Source organism: Eleutherodactylus coqui, chromosome 1 (genome assembly GCF_035609145.1).
Source record: "Eleutherodactylus coqui strain aEleCoq1 chromosome 1, aEleCoq1.hap1, whole genome shotgun sequence".
In the NCBI taxonomy this organism is placed as follows: domain Eukaryota; kingdom Metazoa; phylum Chordata; class Amphibia; order Anura; family Eleutherodactylidae; genus Eleutherodactylus; species Eleutherodactylus coqui.
In genome coordinates this window covers 501,795,289-501,816,836 of record NC_089837.1, presented here as the reverse complement: position 1 = coordinate 501,816,836, position 21,548 = coordinate 501,795,289, and the positions used below count along the sequence as shown (strand labels likewise).

The following is a 21,548-nucleotide window of genomic DNA, read 5'->3' as shown; positions in this document are numbered from 1 at the left end:
AGAAGATTACAAAGCAGTGTAGCACAGGGCCATCTAAGTCAGCTGGTCTGAGGGGACAGTTCAGTTTCTGGATCTGACTTCTAAAGGAGAAAATTTGCATAGTGCAGGCTGAAGACTCCGGGGCCATGGTGAAAAAACCCACATCAGCAGTATGGAGCGGAGAGGCTATTAAAGCTACTACCTTCAGGACTGGATTTGAAAAACTGGAATTGAGCCTTTATCACCTGGATGATGTTGGACTGAATAAAAGTGAGTTAACTATTACCCTTCCTGTCTCCCTGAACTCTCTGACACTGGGTGTATTGTGCTACACCCAGTCATCACACAAGGGAACAGAGACCCACTCCCCAATCTTTCACTGTAGTATAGTTGGGTGGCAGAGGGACATATACCATAATGGCCGCGGCGAATATCATCCTCCTATACTGAGCACACTACAGATCTGTATTAGTATTAGTGCTAGAGTGTTATTGTGATGAGCGTCTATTAGGAAGGTTAGGTCTACACTATGTTACTACTGTATTTACCTTACATCACATAACTGGCAGCGCCCTTGGGAAAGAGACAAAAATATTAAAACCTTTCTGGATTCTCTCTTTGCATCAACTTGCAAAATTGTGGGTGCATCAAACAGTATGTACACATGCCATAACGTAGAATATCAAACTGATCTCTCGCAGTAACAAAGTGCAATATTTACAACCTGTAAAATCTTTGGGCGGGAGAAGATATAGTCTAATTGTCCATATACCTAGAAGGTGGAAATGGCAGTTTCCCTTTGATAAACTGTTCTAGCCCATGTGCTGCAATGTCTGATTGTATCCACTCACCTTCACTATAAGACCCTTGGAATCGACCATCCAGATTTTTTTGATGGCTTCGTCTCTAGGAATGCCTTCTTTCTCCATAGCCATGATAATGAGATGTGCTATTCCCATAGCAGCCTGAGGAATAAAGACGATGTTATGTACATACACAATACAGTGATTGCAACAAAAGTAATTGGAAATCTGAGCAATAATCAAAAGTAGTATTTAATTATATTTAGAGGGGCTCCTTTGGCCCTATTGACATTGGATATTCTTCGTGGCATTCTTTCTGCTAAAGTCTGATACACTTCAGATGGTGTTCCCCTCCATTCATCCTGCAAATATACTCTCTCAAAGAAGATACATTGGCCCGTCCACAAGGGTGCAAGGAGAGTTGGCATTGGACAGTTGAGCAATGGAAGAACTGGCTGTAGAGTGACAAATCATGCTATTCCAGCTTCAAATCAGATTGGACATACCTGGGTGTGGAGGATTCTGGGGAACACCTTTTACTTGAGTGGGTTGTGCCAACAGTTAAGTCATGCAAAGGTTCCGTTATGGTCTGGTGATGTGTTACATGGCATGGTCTCGGTCCGTCGTTGGTTGTAGTGACAAGAACCATGAGCACGGAGATGACCCTGACATTATAGACAACAATATGCTGCCGACTATGTTGTAATACTCTGGGAATGGTCGGCCATACTTCCAACAAGACAACGTGCCTTGTAACACGTCCAGTGTGGTTTTACACTGGTCTGAGGATATGGATGTTCCACAATTCAACTGCCTGCACAGAGTTCCAACCTGAACCTACTGAACATGTTTGGGATGAACTGGAAAAGGTCAGGAAATACGAGTACAGGTCATTTACTTGGGAAATACCAGCTGAAGTGTATCAGATATTAGTTGAAAGTATGCCACAGAGAATAATTGAAGTCATTAGGGCCACAGGACCCTAATTAGCATATGGAAATAACTACTACTTTTGATTCTTGCTCCGGATACTTTTGGTAGGATAGTGTAGAAAGGGGTTAAGGAACAATTTAGAAATGCCTTGGATCACGCAGATTAATTCAACATGAAAACCAAAATCCCAGACGGTTTGAATGACAAAGTGAGATTTGGTCTACAGATTGGTTGTGAGTGTTCTGGCAGTAAGTGATGTGATAACAGGTCGGAATTACATAACTGGTGTGCCAGCCTGACATGAGACGCTCAATAATATTTGCCTTCTTATCTGGGCTCCATGCCTGAATATTTGGATTTATATTACAGGCAGGTGACATAATCAAATCTTCACAAACTCAGCGTATGATTTCTTAATGAGCTTCCAAATCCCCTGCATGGTCATAGAGGTACGAGATAACATTCTGCCTATCGGCAGTCCCCAGAAGCAGAGGCTTGAGAGATTATTGAATACTGCATTATTATTGCGTTCCATGTACCGGGTGATTCAAAAGTCAGGGCCACTCCGAAGATAGAAGTACTTTGTAGAACACTTAAATGGATGGGGTAAAACTTTTTTGTACTATAGTAGTGACTATCAACCATCTTGGATTTAGCCCAAGAAACTTCACTGGAAATGGGGTCATGGGATACAGCCTTTTTCAAGTTACATTCTTTTGTTCCCGGACTTTCATAAGTATAGTAAGGGCTCCCCGTTCCTGGATGATTTATGGAGTCTGCTGTGTTATTTACAGAGCAGTGACTTTATTAAGATATTTTCCTTGTATTGATACTTATACACCGACATGACAGAAGGGGACAGAAGCTAAGAGGACAGGAACCAATATTATGTAGGACGCCTTCTAGCCCAGTCAGGTGCAGCAACTCAATGTGGCATCCATTCGACAAGTGGACGGGAGACATCTGGAGGGATGTGGAGCCATGCTGTCTGGTTAGCCAACTGATAGCTCCATGGTATCTGTAGGTGGAGGATCGGGTGTGAATGGACCTCTCCACCACATCCCATAAATGTTTGCTTAGGCTCATGTCAGATGAGCGTGCAAATCACAATATTCATAGGAACTCGCCAGAATATTCCTTGAAACAGTTCTGGCCAACTTGTGCCCAATAGTACAGTGCATTATCCTGCTGCAATTTCCCATCATGGCGGGGTTATGTGAAGTCTATGAAGGGCTTCAAATGGTCACCAAGCCGTGAAACATAGCAGGCACTGGTCAATGATGTATTTAAGCAGACTGGTAGACCCAACCTATGCCATAACAATACACCACAAACCAGTAGGGAACCACCAGCAGTCTACATAGTGCCTTGTAGAAAACTGGGGTCTATAGTCTCATTAGATCTGCGCCACATTTGAGCTCTACTATCACCCCAAAACAACTGGTACTGTGACTCATCAGACCACGCCACTTATTGTCAGTCCTCTAGGGCCCAGTTATCAACTTCACAAGCCCAGGTGAGATGCTATGTCCAGTATAGTCGTGATAACAGAGGCCCTCTGGCGGGCCTTCTGCTGCCATATTCCATGGAAGGTAAAGAATGCTGCACTGACCTACAGGAAGTATGTGCAGCGCCTCCTGCATTGAACATAGATGTGATATCTGCTGGAGTTACCGGTCTGTTTTCATGGACAATATTAGCCAAACGCCGCCAGTCCTAATCATTAAGCAACAGCAAAAATGCAGTCTTTAAGCTCTTGCTCATGACCAGAAGGTTGTGGGTTCAATCCCCGTGTGGTTCAGGTAGCCGACTCAAGGTTGACTCAGTCTTCGTTCCTTCCGAGTTCGATAAAATGAGTACCCAGCTTGGTGGTAAATATAAATTACTTGAAAGCGATGCGGAATAAGTTGATTTTATTTATTTTAACTGTGGACAGCCAATGTGCTGTCCACTGTGGCCAGTAATGTATTTAATGACATATTCCCGGTAAAACACTGTGGATTGAAGCCTGTTAAATGCCCGCACAGATTTTGCTAACGGAATGTCTCAACTGTTTGGCATTGTTGCCAGACAGATGGGATTTATGTCGCCTTGGCCAGTGTTCAGCCTCACTCACTAGATAACACCTCACAGCTTATACAGGGCTCGACGTTCCCAAGCGTCATGTAAGGTAATGTCACTTCATAATCAATTTACATACCGCTATCCCAGGACTTTTGGCATGTCAATGCACATCAGCTCTGATTTTTTTCTTTTTAAGTAGAACCGAAAAGTAATATTTGAAACTTTTCCAGTAACTTCAGATACGGATGTAAGGCAGATCAGCCTCATGCAAATCCCAACGGTGTGAACATTCGCTAAAGCAAATGTCTGAACTTATCGCAGCTTTTGCTGTGAATGGAGAACAACACTCAATGTCACTCAAAATCAGAGGAAGGTGCATGTAGAAAATGTCCCCCCTGATTGTAGTCTCTGATGCAGACTCTTGCCTGCGGTATCTTCATTGTACAGAAGGTGACATGAGTCTCCCGGACAGATCAGTACCGGACTCACCTTACATAGCAATATGAAGAAAATGTCACTTCGAACTTAGAAATCTCCAAATAAGAGCAGACATCCCCGGTCTGACTCACCCACAAATGTCTCACAGCGGAGGGAAGATATTTTTACATTCTGACCATTTTGGGCTCAGCGAAAAAAAGTGAAAGAATTTTTTAAAGTGACTGGTTGATGTGATCTATTAGCATGTGTTTAGTAAAAGGTCACATCTGGGGAAAGTAAGCGGAGCCTTGCGTAATGCAGAACATGGCCTGTATTTAGGGAACAGGGACTTCTTAGGGGGGAACTTAAAGGCAACCTGTCATCACCTTTAATCCCCATACTATACCATGGGCTGAAAGGTAGGGGAACGGGGAGTTCAGGGAGTGGGGCTTCATACTCACCGGGCGCCCCGTTCCAGAACTGTGTCCTCTCAAAGATGGAGTGCACAACATAAGTCTTTTCGGCCAGGTCTGTGTGTGCTCTCCCATAGGGATGAATGTGTACAGTTACTTTCAGGGTGTGCGGGGTTTGTATGGAGTGGGATCAGAAGCCAATCTTGCTCATACACGGCAGTTACTGGCTGTCTTTGACAGCTGACATCCACCTACAACAGCGTCAATGCTGACAGTGGCTTTCAACTACCCAAATGGGTGTTGAGGGGCCGTGACAGCGTGGAGCCTTCTGCAGGCCCCCAAGGTGTGACTGATTGCCTATCAAGGTATGTGATCACAAGTTTAAGTCCCCTATAGGGACTAAAAAAGATGAGTAAAAAAAGTTTTATTAGTTATTAAAAAACAATAGATAATAAAAGTTTAACCCCCGCCCCATTCTAGTATTTATATATAAAAAAACCCCATAAAAACTCAAAAACATATTTGGTATGACTGCGTCCGTAACAGTCTGACCTATCAAAGTAACACATTATTTATCCAGCGTGGTGAACATTGTCAGATGCCAATGTTGTTGTGGAATATTCCATCCCCTGTGAACGGTCCCTATTGGGTCTCTGGTGTGGTTCAATAGCACAGGTTCCCAAGAAAGGCATGAGGTGGAGAAGTTGAGACAAGACTTCTAGAGAGAAATGCCGTTGTCTCTGGACCTCTTGAGCGGTCAGATCCCATAGTCGCCAATGTAGGTGCTGCACATTACAACAATATTGTCACATTGCAGGGTTCTTCTGCTCTTACCTCACCAGCTCCTTGAAAGACAAATTTATGGTCGGACAACTTGTTATTTGTGATCCTGAGAGCAGCTAGAAGACCGGCCACAGCCACCGATGCCGTCCCTGAAACACAACACAGAGAACAAATCATCACTGCATGTCATAGGGGATATACTCTAGTATACATACAGTCATGAGAAGAACTAAGTACACCCTCTTTGAATACTGTGGTTTTATGGTATCGGGTCATAATACAAAAATCTGGTCCTTAAGCGGTCTTAAAATTCGATAAATAAAACCTCAGATGAAACAGCAACACCTGACAAATTATACCAGGTCATTATTTAACATAAACTAGGTCAAAATGCAGACGCAGTGTGTGAAAATTAAGCACACACCATGAGCTAGTCGAACCACCTATAGCAGCAATAACTTGAAGTAATCCTTTTTTGTATGACTAAGCCTCACACAGAATTCTGGAGGAATTTCAGCCCACTCTTTACAATATTGCTCCAGTTTATTGAGGTTTGTGGGCATTTGTCTATGCACAGCTCTCTTAAGGTTTGGTTGAGGTCTGGAGCCTGACTGGGCCACTGCAAAACCTCGATTCTTTCCTTGTTCAGCCATTCTGATGTAGATTTGCTGATGTGCGTGGGATCGTTGTCCTGTTGCATGGCCAAGTTTCGGACAAACTTTAGCTTTTCAATAGATAACCTCACATCTAGGTCTAGAATACTTTGGTATACAGAAGAGTTCACAGTCAACTCAATGACTACAAGGTGCCCAGAGCGGTAAAATAAGCCCAAGTCACCACCCCTCCACCACCATGCCGGACAGTTGGTATGAGCTGTTTCTGCTGATACGCTGTGTTTGGTTTTCGCTAAACTTGGCACTAGGCATTATGGACAAACATCTCCACTCTGGTCTCATCTATCCAAAGGACTTTGTTCCAGAAGTCTTGTCGTTTGTTCAAATGCAACTTTGCAAACTTTAGCCGTGCTACTACCTTCTTTTTACAAATAAGGGCTTTTCTCCTGGCAACCCTTCCACACAAGCCATATTTGTTCAGTCTGTTTCTAGTTGTACGGTCATGAATTTGAACATTCAACATGCTAACTGAGGACTTTGCAGTCTGAAATGTAGCTCTTTGTTTTTTTGCAACTTCTTTGAGCATTGCACGGTTTGAGCTTAGGGTAAATTTGCTGGGACGTCCACTCCTGGGAAAACGGTCTGCTGTCTTGAATGCTTTCCACTTGTCAATAATCTTTCTCACTGTAGAATGATAGACTCCTAATTGTTTGGAAATGCCCTTATAACTCTTCTGAGATTGATAGGCAGCTACAATTGCTTCTCTAAGATTATTGCTGATGTTTCTAGTCCCTGGTATTGTGTTAACACATGCCTGAATGCTCCAGACCAGCAAGCTCCCAAAACATCAGCTTTTACAGAGGTGGTCACACTTGCTGACAATCAATTAGTTGACGGTATTTGATTAGCAGCAGCTGGTTGATACTTACCCTTTAACTCCTGGGGAAACAGTAAGGCTTTATTCACACGAGCGTATATACGCAGCTATTTACCCACCTAAATATGCCGGCCATCAGAAGGAATGCATTGAATCCATTAAATAGCTGCATATATACACTTGTGTAAATAAAGCCTAGGGGTGTACTTCGTTTTTCTTATGACTCCTTTATAGAGGAGTCCATTCTTTGGGTCATATAGAGAGCGAAGATTATAAACTGAGCAGATAATCGCTTAATGAAGACTTTAACCAAATCAACCAATTAGATGCTGGAGAATTGCAAGACAAGAAATACGTTTCTATCTAGATACTCTTCTAATGATTAACTTATCTTTTGCTGATCTATGGTTACATCATGCTCTATGCTCCATTGACTTAGGCATTCCGAAATGTGCTGGTCTGCTGTTAACCCTCAGGGTTCAGGACCTCACATCCCACTGTGCCTTCCTGCAGGGTCAGTGGCTTTGCTCTGCTGGGGGCTTTAAAGGGGATGTAGAAGTTATGGCTGAACAATATTAAGACTATCGAAGAGGAAAAAGATCTCTGGAATGCAAGACATGATGTCACTAAAGATGACGAGTTCTAAAACAATCTGTCTGTGAGGCTTGTGAAGTGGAAAGTAAAATGAAAGGATTTTTTTTTATCATTAACTACATTTACCTCAGAGATATCAGCCACAAGAAATGTCTGGCCGGTGGAGGTCCGACCGCTGGGACCCCAGTCATGCCGAGAACAACGCACTCAAATGCCCCATGTGAATGGAGTGGCATTCTGTCCCACAGAAGCAGTTAGAGTAGTTGACAAGCATAAGCAGTGCTGTTCTGTTCACATGCGACATTCAGGTCGGTCTCAGGATCTCTGGGGTCCCAACAATCAGACTCCTAACAATCAGACATTTATCCCCTATCCTGAGAAGAGGGGGAAAAGTTTTTACTGCAAAAACCCCTTTAATACACTAACATATAGGGAAATACTAGAAAAAAAACCTGCTGCAGTCTGCAAGAGAACTACACCTTCAAAAATTATCTTAATTATCTTAAAAGTCTTATCAACTGTCCATAGACTAGGTGATAAAAGTTTGATTGATGGGGGTATACTGCTGATACTCCAACCAATTCCAAAAATGGGGTCCAATTTCTTCCATACTACTCATTGCACTCGCCGCACTGAGGAGACTGAATAGAGTGCTGGTCACACATACGCAGTGCTGCTCAATTCATTTTCAATGGGACATAGCCGAGTACAAGTGCTTGGCTTGTTGCATCAGCCCCATGGAAATAAATGGAGCAGCGACCATAGCAGTGATAACTCCACCGATCCTAAGGATAGTGGATAAAAGTTGATTGTGGTACAACCCCTTTAAGTTCAGTACTATCTATATATGTCATATACAGTGAGCTCCCACTAGTGGCGGCTGCAGGTGACCAGAATTATAACGTTTGTCGAGTGTCAATCAAACCTGACGTTATCTATTGACAGTGAGTGGTGGATACTGCCCCCCTGACGGAATACTGGCGCTGTCATAGGCTATCACTCGTGGCCAAGCATGATTGCCTTCCATGTATAGGGGCTTTGCGGTGGTTCCATATGTGACTATAGTGACCTATTCTTGATCCGCAGGTTCTTTCGCAATGGGGATATCTGTTTCCAAGTGGAAGACGGTCCCAACAAGGGTTGGCTTGACCTACTTTTCTCTTGATAGGTTTCTCCCTTTCGCCCTCCATGGCGCTGTACTACAAATCTAATAGGAGCCATTGTAGGAGAATTGGAGGGGGGGGGGGGGTATCATAGAAACAAACCAACTGTGATAAAGTTAACGGAGACGCAGCTGCAAAGTTATGCAGATGGCTCGGCTGATCAGAGGATGTGACCGCTCCATTTTAATAAATGTGTAGCATTTGCAGGACACTCAGTGGGGTGTAGGGTCCATTCTGATTTTGCCATGGAGTCCTATAGGTTCTGTGCACCCCATGGATATAAGAGACCTCAGAATTAGTAGTAACACTATGACAAGATCTGAATATTCATATTGTGACTACTTAATGGAAATGGCATTAAAATAGGAAAAGTGAGCCAAGAAGCCGCGCCAGATGAGCTTATTATTATATAGCGAGCGCTGGGTGGAGTTCACAATCCCGGAGGCCTCGGCGGCTCAGCGAGGATCATTACCATATTATGTGTATTATGTGACCGAGAAAAACGTCAAAGGAATTTACACCTCCATATTATAGCCGCTCGGGATCTGGAGGGATTAGAAATTCAGTAGGACTTTCAGGCTTTCACTTACTAAGAGGAAACCATTATAGACACATGGCGGGATGCCCGTCGTAGTACCCAGAGGGTGACATCAGCCGCTTACATGATGGGAAACAGTGCAGTCACATAAGGCAGCGAGGCGAGAACTAATGGGAAATGTTATGGTCAGAAAGTATACTGTACACTGAAATGTTCTGCAACTTTGTAATATACTTCTGTCAAGATCTCTGCTTGCTGTCAATAAACTAAAACGTTCTTTGTGCATCCCAAGGCTTAAAACCGTTAACAATGTATTACATCTTATATCTGAGTAGTAAATATTCAGTATAGACAATCTATCATCTGATTATAACAGCACAGATTTATTGCTACAATGTAGCAGTGCAGGTAATATATATATATATAATCAGTATAGAGTCCTTGTAGTTTGGCTCACAGATGAGTGTATAGACTGGATATTTGTAAGGGCTGGTTCATAGGTGTCTGTTTATCCGGTCTTTTGTAACCTGTGACATAGTACTATTGTAACTTGCTAGTGAGCCAGGCTCATCTTTCTGCCCTACACCGGTGCTCCTACCTTGTGCCAGTCATTACATTGATCCCCCACCTTGTGCTGGTGACTACACTGATGCTTCCACCCTGGGCTAGTCACTGCTACAAAGCCTCCACCCTGTGCCAGTCACTACACCAATACCTACATCCTTTGCCAGTAACTACACCAATACTCCCACCCTGTGCCAGTCACTACACCAATACTCCCACCCTGTGCCAGTCACTACACCAATACTCCCACCCTGTGCCAGTCACTACACCAATACCTACATCCTTTACCAGTAACTACACCAATACTCCCACCCTGTGCCAGTCACTACACCAATACCTACATATGTTGCCAGTAACTACACCAATACTCCCACCCTGTGCCAGTCACTACACCAATACCTACATCCTTTGCCAGTAACTACACCAATACTCCCACCCTGTGCCAGTCATTACATTGATGCCTCACCCTGTGCTGGTCACTGCACTGATGCCTCCACTCTGTGCCAGTCACTACACCGATGCCAGCACCCTATACCAGTCACTACACTGGTTGCCCATCCACTAATAGAATACAGTTTATATTGATTTCTCTCACCCATAAGGCCTCCACAGTGCTGCATCGCTCTATATCTCCTTCCGCATCTGTGTCTACCACCATACAGATTTCTCCATTCTGCTAATGATCTTAGACTGAGTTCCTCCATAATCCAATCCTCCCATCTCTAAGACTTCTCCCGAGCTGCACCAGCTCTCTGGAATGCTCTACCCCAGAATTAGGCTCCTCACCAATATCCAATTTAAAGTGAGACCTAAAACACATCTCTTTCCGGAGGTCTATCACTTTCCCTAAGCTAACTCTCCTCTGTTTACCCCTCTTCTACACTTCCCTACAGAATCTAATCCTTTCATCCCAGTGTATCACCCACAACCCGTACACCCCAACGCACCTCATATCTGTATTTATGTACTGGCGAGCGACTCTTACAGCTTTATGTATACTACAATATTTATATAAAAGATGGCTTAGGCCGCAGACGGCCGGGTCGGACCCTGCTGCGATAATGTTCACAGCGGGATGCGGTCCCGTGCTCCTGCAGAGGCCTGCGGTTTACCTGCTCCCAGCGTCTCCTGCCGGGCAGCCGGCACATGCGCAAAGAGGGGCCGGCCCGTCACCACTGCCATTTCTGTGCGGACCTCAGCAAGACCTGCACAGAAATAGAACATGCCACGATTTGCTTTCCGCATGTGTTTTCACGTGGACAAATCACAGCTGTCTGCCTAGGATTGCTTTATCTAATGAAATCCTATTCAGGCGGGCACGGGCGGAAATTCTGCGGGAAATCTAGCCACGGAATTTCCGCCCGTGTGCAGGGGGCCTCACAGAACAAGCACTGCTACCTCATGTCCCCCCATCTCCTCATAGATTGTAAGCTCTTGTGACCAGGGCCCTCACCCCTATAGTATAATACTGCATGTAATGTCGGATTTGTCTGTTCAGCTACGCTCCGATTTGTACAATATGTTGGCACTACAGAAATAAAGATTATAATTAGTGAGAAAACTAAATCCGTGGTTTCCTAGTGGCATCAGTTCCGCTGTCTGGTTATGGATGTCTGACAGAGGCTAAAAGCGCACAGATTTCTTAGCAGTTGTATCCGGGCCGTTATATCTGTACAATCCCTCAGTTGTACAAACTGCTCAGTTTTCTAGTGATTTTCAGCCAGTGGATACAAACAAGAATGTTCCCATTCACTGACAGAAAGCATTAAATTTGTTTAGAAACTCAAAAAACGTTCACAACACTATGAGCAAGTATACGGTATATAACGGGAAAATCCATTTAGGACCATTGGTGTGGCAGCCTGCACCTTTTTAGCCGCATAATTAGGAAAACCCCCATACATCATTGAGTTATTTTGTAGTGGCGATATATACGGTATATATTATATAGTCCTATGTGCTCCCCGGATTAATCACACAGAAAACAGAGGAGCGTCAGTTCCTTATACGAGCACTAGGGGGCAGTGTTTCAGCATGCAGGATATCCGCGGTGTTCTGCGCTTCCGTTGTCATTTACATTCAGTGAGGATTTATTATTCATTTTATAGTTCAAATTCCAAGGAGTTTTCCGTTAAAGGAGCACAAACCGATGGGGGCCGAGCACTGCGCACCTAAATCTACAGGGGTGAGCCCGTCTCAGCCAAACACGGCCACGAGAGGAGCGGTCCACCGGAAACACTGTAGCCAGGCACGCCTGTCTGCTTCCCACCTACAGTGAGGGCCAGAACCGGAGACGGGTGCCGACCCCACGGATCTGATCGCTCTTTCACGGTCTGCGCTCGTGCTGCACAGTTATAGTGCAAACCGCTCGATCTAACGTGGGCTTTACATCTATGAGACTTTCACAGCATAAACTGCGCAAAGATCATAAAGTCTGGGATGGGATCCGTGTTTTAGGGATGCAGATCGTTTCAGCTTTAGGAATGCAGCAATTTTTGTTTTGCCATTTTTTTATCTGCCGAGTCCAAACGCCATAAACGTTTTATTGATACGGCCATTAAAGGACGCTTTCACATGTACCGGGATTTACAGCGGTGCAGAAAAATCTGCGCCAAAGTCCACAAATAAACGTGCAGATTTTGATGCGTTTGAGTTGAAGAGGGCTAAATTCTGCATCCACATCTGCATACTGGTTGGGATTTCCACAGCGGCCAATTCCATGGCAGATCTGGATACAAAGGGCTTGTTGTTTTGTGGGATGAGGTTTTTTTTAATGACACGATTTTCGGTACATATAATGTATAGCATTTATCAATTTTTTTTCTATTGGGGGAGGGGGGCGTGGTAGAAAAAGTAATAATTCCAGCACTATATTTGGAGTTTTGCTTTTAGTGCGCTTACTGGGCAGTATACACTATAGGGACAAAAAGTACAGCGGTGCCTTGGGTTAGGAGTTTAATTTGACGGAGCTCTTAACCCAAAACACTCGGAAGTCAAATCAATTTTTTACCATTGAAATGAATGGGAAAGCCATTGATCCGTTCCGGATCGCAAAGCTTTCACACCGATTTCAGCGGGCATGGCATTGCCTCATTGAAAGCAATAGGACGCCAGCACCCCCGCTTAAATATAAGCCCTTACCTGAAAACCATCCCTAGCTGTAGTAAAAAAATTAAAAAATATATACAGTATACTCACCTGTCTGCCGGGGTTCAGGCGCATCTAGCTGCCGTTTGTTCTCTCTGCACTGCTCTGTAGTTTTTCAGAGGGCGGGGATTAAAAATGCAGGGAGAACAAGCGGCGGCTAGACATGCCCGATCCCCAGTTTTTGTGCTGCCATATTCCAAGGCCCATTGGAGGGCGGGTTGTTATTTGTTTTTTTGGAGGTAGGAAAAAACAGAAAGCAGCAATATAAAATGTGTAATTTTTACATTTTAAGCCCTACAAAAAAATTACATTAGATTTTTTTTTCATCCTAAAAAGTTTTTTAAACTGTTTTCACCATTTTTTCCTTTTAGTCCTACTCTGGGATTTGAACCTTTGATTATTTGATCATTTCTGTAATCCAGTGTACTATGTTTGTCCATTAAAACTGACATACACTGTGTTAGGGCTTAAGGGGTTGTCGAAGCCTAAAATATAGTTAACAGCAGAGGTGTAACTTAATGCTCCTGGGCCCCAATGCAAAATCTGTAACAGGGCCCCCAACTATAATGCTTTATTAATAGTACTGGGCTCCCTATATGGAGAAGAGAGGCCTTATGGGCCCCCTAAGGCTCCTGGGCCCGGGTGCAACCACATCCCCTATAGTTATGCCAGTGGTTAACAGTATCCTCAGGATAGGTCATCAATAGTGGACTGGCGGTGTAAGCCACTCAGGATCTCCAGTGATCAGCTGTTCGCGGAGCCACTGCGCTGCAGTCCTGAGCTGCAGATCCCTACCGACCAACTAATGATGACCTGCGCTAAGAATATGCCATTGATATTTCAGATCTGGATAACCCCTTTAAAAGGAGTACAAAGATGACAGACCCAGGGGGATTTCACTGGGCACCCAGCTGGCATGCAAGCCCATTGGTACACCATAATTGTGCCATAGGGTGTTAATGGGGTGGCAGAGGAAGCCCCTTCCTTCTGACTAAGTGCTTAGATTCCAGGACCCTGCAGTGAGGCATGTATAACGGAAAGGACCAGAGTTGTAGTCGGCTAAGGGACCTGATGACCAGTCACTGTTGGTGGCGTCGTGTCACACATTCTGCGGCTCTGTTACTCTATGGGATGCACATTCCACACAACTCTCATCAGTCTCACAGCTGGGGCTGTCGTCCTGCCCCGGTGTCACAATGATAATTCTACTTGTACATTAAGGGTGTCCATATTTTTCTTTGTATATCAGTTTCCTGATCACCGAATGCCTTGGCGGGAAACCAAACAAAAATAATGGAAACAATAAGCCTTCAGAAAATGCCCCTAAAAGTCTTTGGAGAAGCGGCTGCACATGGAGAGTACTGGATGATCAGTCAGGAAAAAATACATTGTCTGAGTTTATTGGGAGTTATTGGTCACACAACTCTCCTCTAATTACTGATGGACCGCAGCAGAGAATGGAGTTACAGCAAACTACAGGAAGAGCCCTGCTAAATGTGAAGACAGTCATCTAATAGTAAATACAGAAACTACGAGTCTGCTGCTCCAGTGTCTATACCCTCTTAGAAGCGTCCAGTCCTGGGGCTCCATCTGGATGGCCAAAAATGGCATCCAAGAGTACCTGGACAACTGGACAAGCTGCTATTAGTAACATAGGGGCCAAAACTGCAGACTTTAGACTTCGTTCTAACAGGATTCTGTTCAATTCCAGTATTATAGTAGTTATATTCTTGTACATAGGGGGCAGTATTATAGTAGTTATATTCTTGTACATAGGGGGCAGTATTATAGTAGTTATATTCTTGTACATAGGGGGCAGTATTATAGTAGTTATATTCTTGTACATAGGGGCAGTATTATAGTAGTTATATTCTTGTACATAGGGGGCAGTATTATAGTAGTTATATTCTTGTACATAGGGGGCAGTATTATAGTAGTTATATTCTTGTGCACAGGTGGCAGTATTATAGTAGTTATATTATTGTACATAGGGGGCAGTATTATAGCAGTTATATTCTTGTACATAGGGGCAGTATTATAGTAGTTATATTCTTGTACATAGGGGGCAGTATTCTAGTAGTTATATTCTTGTACATAGGGGGCAGTATTATAGTAGTTATATTATTGTACATAGGGGCAGTATTATAGTAGTTATATTCTTGTACATAGGAGGCAGTATTATGGTAGTTATATTCTTGTGCACAGGTGGCAGTATTATAGTAGCTATATTATTGTACATAGGGGGCAGTATTATAGTAGTTATATTCTTGTACATAGGGGGCAGTATTATAGTAGTTATATTCTTGTACATAGGAGGCAGTATTATGGTAGTTATATTCTTGTACATAGGGGGCAGTATTATAGTAGTTATATTCTTGTGCACAGGTGGCAGTATTATAGTAGCTATATTATTGTACATAGGGGGCAGTATTATAGTAGTTATATTCTTGTACATAGGGGGCAGTATTATAGTAGTTATATTCTTGTACATAGGGGCAGTATTATAGTAGTTATATTCTTGTACATAGGAGGCAGTATTATGGTAGTTATATTTTTGTACATAGGAGGCAGTATTATAGTAGTTATATTCTTGTACATAGGGGCAGTATTATAGTAGTTATATTCTTGTACATAGGGGGCAGTATTATGGTAGATATATTCTTGTGCACAGGGAGCAATATTATAGTAGTTATATTCTTGTACATACGGGGCAGTATTATAGTAGTTATATTCTCGTACATAGGGGCAGTATTATAGTAGTTATATTCTTGTACATAGGAGGCAGTATTATAGTAGTTATATTCTTGTACATAGGGGGTAGTATTATAGTAGTTATATTCTTGTACATAGGGGGCAGTATTATAGTAGTTATATTCTTGTACATAGGGGTAGTATTGTAGTAGTTTTAGTCTAGTACATAGGGAGCAGTATTATAGTAGTTATATTCTTGTACATAGGGAGCAGTATTATAGTAGTTATATTCTTGTACATAGGGAGCAGTATTATAGTAGTTATATTCTTGTACATAGGGAGCAGTATTATAGTAGTTATATTCTTGTACATAGGGAGCAGTATTATAGCAGTTATATTCTTGTACATAGGGGGCAGTATTATAGTAGTTATATTCTTGTACATAGGGAGCAGTTTTATAGTAGTTATATTCTTGTACAGAGGGAATTGTATTATAGTAGCTATATATCTCATGAGAGATTATATCCTTAGGAGCGCTGGGTCTGTTTTGTTTGAAAATGTAGGCCTGTAGTGTTTGCAATGTTTAAAGACATGTGCCTCTCTGTTGTATGCAAAAAAAAGTTTCAGTAAAAGTCAGCTTCACGTGGGGTAATCGTCTTTATTAACGTTACTTTTAAAAGAGAGACATGACAACCTCCCAAGTGCCAGACATGTTTTGGCTGTAAACCAGCCTTTTTCACATTGCTTGCCCTGCTGAAGCTTGAGACTTAAGTCTGAGCTCCATAGAGGATCTGCATCAGGCTGCTGGAGGTCTCGTTTGAGAAGGTGAGTCAAACGAACTTTCTTTTTCTATTTGATTCATAGCCTTCCTGTTGTAGTAACACAACCTCCAAATTGAGGAACTTTATAATCCGCAGTGTATTGTCCTCTGAGACACAAAAAGGAACTTATGTCTGCAATGTAAGGAGCTGCAAGACCTGCTGACATGTACTGACCGCGGACAGCATACAAATCCCCAACAGCAGGACTATTAGATCCCGGGGACATTCATATGTTCCACGTCCGATGCTGTGTACCTGATCCGGTGCAGTAAGTGGTCTGTTGGGGGGCTTTATGTTAGGGAAACAGGACAAAAACTGAAAGAGAGAATGAGGTCTCATCACCACACGATTAAAGGAAATAAAGACAGAATTGCCTGTGGTCGAGCATTTTTCTAGTCACGGACACACCATAGAACACATAAAAGTCACCATATTAAAAGGCAAGTTCAATTCACAAAGCCATAGAAGAATTTGGCAGTACAAACTTATAACTTTTGACACTTTCAACAGAGGCCTTAATTCTTCAAGAGGATTCATGCGTGACTGCGAAGTATGAGAAATCTATAGCACAGATAACACTCTGGCCTGGTGACCCCCTAACACTAATTCAGAGAGCATAAAACTTTCACATGTCTATCAGTGGACTATTTAAGTATTTATTTCTCTACTCATCCTGTTCTGATAAAGTACAAATTAATCACATCATGTTTGTGCCTTGTCATAAGTATGTGTGTATATATGCATGCCTCTTTGGATATATTCCATTATGTCTGAGGAAGAACCCTGAGTAGGTTCGAAACCTCGCTGTAACAGGTCTTCTTGTTAGCCATTAAAAGGTATCATATCTACAAGATGACTTGGTTTCTCTTGCTGAGAACAATCACATGTGAGAAGCCATGATACTTCATCCGGCGAGGGATGGTAATTAGCATCAGTGTTGGCCAAGAGATCTATACGGGAACTCTGATTGCTTTAATATAACCATTTATCCTTTGATATTACTGTTGTATATAGTGCCTCACAATGTACGTTCCCTGGCCTATTAACATGCCTCTTCAGCAGGGTCCGCACTCAGACCATTTTCTCATAGAAGGAGCTTTTTAGTATCTGCTTTCAGAACGTTACTCAGAGACGTCTGCTTTACTTCAGGATACATGATGTACTTTATAAAGTGTCATAATGACTGAAATAGTCTATCAGCACAAACTAAAGAATCCTCCGGAGGGGATTGGAGTGGATACAGAAGACAGAAAAGATATCGGGACAGATATTAAATCTAAGAACACATTTAGCGTATGAGTAAAAATATTTCTTTCCCGCGAAACTAGGGGGAAAGTTATTTTAAAAAACAAAAACGAAGGACGGCTGCAGATGGGTGAAAAAGTGGCCAAAATGAGGAAAGGTAGAAAATAAACTTCAGGCCCCCAAACAAAATATGTACTGAGGACCCAGTTAACATGTGCTATTGATAACTCCAGTGTCTTCTTATGTGATAGAGGGGTCTTTGAACCCCATCAGGTACCATGGCCTTAGTACAATGGCTACTATACCTCGCTACCCCTTATATCAGGGGTGAACAACCTGCAGCTGGGAAGCCACATGCAGCCCAGGGTGCCATTCTGTGTAGCCATCTTATCACAGGCAGGCTTTGTCTGTGTCTGACGGCTGCTCGCATGTATTCTGCATGCCGGCGGCACAATCTTACCATGTGCTTGAGACTAATTTCACATCACATAAGGGCTGAGCGCGATATGGGGCAGTGATTCACGACCCCATATCATGCTCACCAACATGAGAATTCCCAGCAGATTCGAGGCGCTTTGATCCTCTGTCGCGGTAGGATCGTAGAGTCTTTCACATTCTTTTTATTGGCAGACCTGGCATTGCACAGTGTGCGCCTAACACATGGTGGGCTGCTGCTGCTGGCCCTATTGGAGACAATGGTAGATGAAATGCAAGAGCGCGAAAAAAGATGGCACATACCGTGATTGGTTTCCTGCATCGCGGTGCTATGCAGGACAGCATCGCTCATGTGTATGACCCCGTTCAAAAGAATGGGGTTCATATTTGTGCGTCCCATGTGAAGGCAGCCTAAAGGATTCATGCCTGTACTTTTCAGATAATTCTAGATGTTAATGGAGTGTGTCCATCACTCAGCTAGGAGGTAAGTGCCCCCAGAGTGTATCTTGCTGCTTCGTATTCATCTATCGCAGCGGCAACAAACATGCATGCCGAATTGTCAGATTATTTTCTAGGTGGCAGTGCAGGCAGAAGAATGGGGTCTCAAACCGTTAGTAATCTATATTAGTAAAAAGATTTGTCTCACAAGACAACTATGGCAAGAGTCCATCAGGCACACTACGCAAGGGCAGCCGCGTCCGTCAGGGCCCATCATCTATCAGTACAGAAGGGTGCGCCGCTGACTCCGATGACCTATGTAAGGGTGTGTGGACACTTACATGTCCACCATGTTTACTTTCTTTGCCAAGCTCATGTAGTAACGAGTCTAACACAGTTTTTTCATTAATGTTTTCTGTATGGCATAGCGTGACCTCTTATGGCCATTCTATATGTATAGGTCTTCCTAGGGTGCTGTATATCAATTCCTGTGGGTATCATTGAAGACATGAGGATGTCTAGGGCATGTATGTGCAATAAATAGACGCCCATACATGCCAGGACGTAGTCTATACCAAAGAAGAAGTTGGAGCATTGGCTACCTGCTGGGTGCCGCACCAGGCCTTCGGGCACTGCCACATCACAGCCAGGCCTATAGCCTCTAGAAACCAGGATTTTTGGTGATTACAGGGTATCCACGATGCTGTCGTTCGGAAGCTGTCTTCTTGGACGTACGAGGCTGTCCCCTTGTTCCCCAATTGCCACAGAGGCACGGGCTCCATTGGTTAGTAACCAGAGCCTTGAAGAGTTAGGAATTGTTATATTGCTCCCTTTCAGACAGAGGAAACATATAAATGACTCATACCAGCCTATGCCTTCTTGGAAGAAACCGGGACTTTGTAAAGGTTTACCTCGTGAATATGGGCGAGTGAGACACGGACTTTATGTTTGTTCTGTTATGTTTAAGCAAACGAACCTTCAAAGATTCGAGAGCAGTTTATCTCGTTATTACTGTTGTTTCAATGAATGGTTTGCAGCATACCGGCTGGGACTGTTACTATGTAGCGTCATAACGAAGAGCTGCACTGGAGCCCATTACCAGGCCTACGGTCCAACAACTGACCCTAAACCACAGATCCCAGAACCCATTCCTTGGGAAGAGGTCGCTGTTCCTCCAATGTTGGCAGTACCCACCAGGTCCTCCGGAAAGGCTCAAGCTGGGGTAAGACCCCTATCTGCCCAACCTGCTGTGGGCTCTGATACCACCCAGTTTCACCTATGCACCCAGAAGGGAGTTGTCGATACAAGTTACTGCACAGGACTCCATACAAACCATGGCCGTGAATTGGGAATCTTATCTAAGAAACCATGTTTTTACACAGGAAGATTGACTGACTGACAGCAAAATACTCTCTGTATCCTTTTTAATGGGCTTGAAAGCAGCAGGATTGCAAGAACATCAATTAATATGGAACAGGATGTGGCATTCGTTAACGGCGTAAATCATTTAGTGGAACCCTACAATTAAATGACGTACAGCTGGTGTCGTCTGCCAAGCAGAAAGGTTATCGCAGGTCACGATTGCAGACAGGATTTCTGTCTCTGCAGGGGGCAGCAGAGAGCAGTAGAAAGATCCGTCATCTGTCCTACTCGGTTATCTTGATTCGGATTACTTTGCATAGCATATAAACCACAGTGTATAGCAGGGGGACCCAAATACGAATGAAGAATTGGAACAAAATGTTATTGCTCTCACTAAGGCCGCCTGCAAACGGCAGAGCCGGATTCCACATGCAGAATGCCGCAGCGGAATCCAGCTCTGGCAGCAGCGGCGTCCATGCTTACCTGCCCTGTCGCTGTCTTTTCCGTACTGGACATGGACCCAGCGACTCGTTGTCGCACATGCGCAGTACAGTTTTTTTTCAACACTATTCACCCACCCATGCCGCCGCTAGGCGACGACGTGGAATCCGCGACCTGTCCGCAATGTTCATTGTGGACGGGCCTAGGATTGGACGGGTTCCCTTGACTTCAATGGAAGCCATCCATGTGGAGCCTGCAGGACAATGCAACATGCTGCGATTTTTTTTCTCTGCGAGCAGAAATCGCATTTGATTTCCGCTCGTCTGTAGCAAGCAGCAGATCTCCATAGGAAGTAACAGGCAGTAATTGCTGCGGATTCGCGGTGCAGACACCGACCACGGATTCCGAAGCAAACATCCACTCGTGTGCAGGAAACCTAAGCGGAAGAAACTAGTCTTGTAGATATGATGCATTTTAACGATCTTGTCACATATTACAACTAAAACTGACAAATAAATAAATGTCTACTCAGGAGATCGGTCGAGTCCCCACTGTCTCATGTCTGGCTGTAAGACAACTGGCTGCAGCAGGAGCCTCCCCCTACTGTTCTACTTGCACACATAAGATTAAGTCCCAACAAATAAGTGAGCACTGTCACCTAAACTGTTCATGTGTTCCCCAGGAACATCAGAAAATCTTTCAGACTGACAAATGGGAGTGGCAGCAAGTTAATCTCCTGCTTATTCATGCTTTGTGATATGTGCCTCTCTTCACCTCCCACCAATCACAGCTATCAGCATCCCCTGATTTCTTTGTATGGCAGATGCTGTACTGTCCTTGCTCTGCCTCTCACCATACGGAGTGAGAAGATGCTTGGGCCGCCTCTTAAAGGGGCAGTGAGCCTCCAGCCTATCCAAACACTTTCCAGGTTATTTAAGGCACCCACTGCCTGAGCAAAAGGTTCCAAGTATTCCAAGTGAAGATGTTAAAGTATTCTGCTTACCATTCCGTTTTGACCTTTGCCTGTATACTTAGCTTTCCCAAACTCTGCTTGTCCTGATCTCAGCCTGCTTTCTGACCATGTCTTGCCCAATTGCTGCGTGCCCTCCTGCCTGATTTAATGTGTTACATAAAGTTCACCTGCCTCAACCTTGGCCTATAATACAGATTATGTCCCTGCCTGTTTCTTTTATACCATGCTCTAGTGCCTTTTGGCTTTACTGGGT

General features: G+C 43.7%; 1 protein-coding gene across 2 annotated transcripts in view; it reads right to left on the bottom strand.

Moving 5' to 3' along the window:
* The window catches only part of ME3 (malic enzyme 3), a 128,957-nt gene that overhangs the window by 12,485 nt on the left and 94,924 nt on the right, over positions 1-21,548 (bottom strand). For both annotated transcript variants that reach the window (XM_066587184.1, XM_066587192.1), the window contains exons 9-10: positions 5,444-5,541; positions 831-944 (exon numbers count right to left, since the gene is read on the bottom strand). In XM_066587184.1, coding sequence (XP_066443281.1) covers positions 831-944; positions 5,444-5,541 — 212 coding nt within the window. The remainder of the gene's footprint in view (positions 1-830; positions 945-5,443; positions 5,542-21,548) is intronic.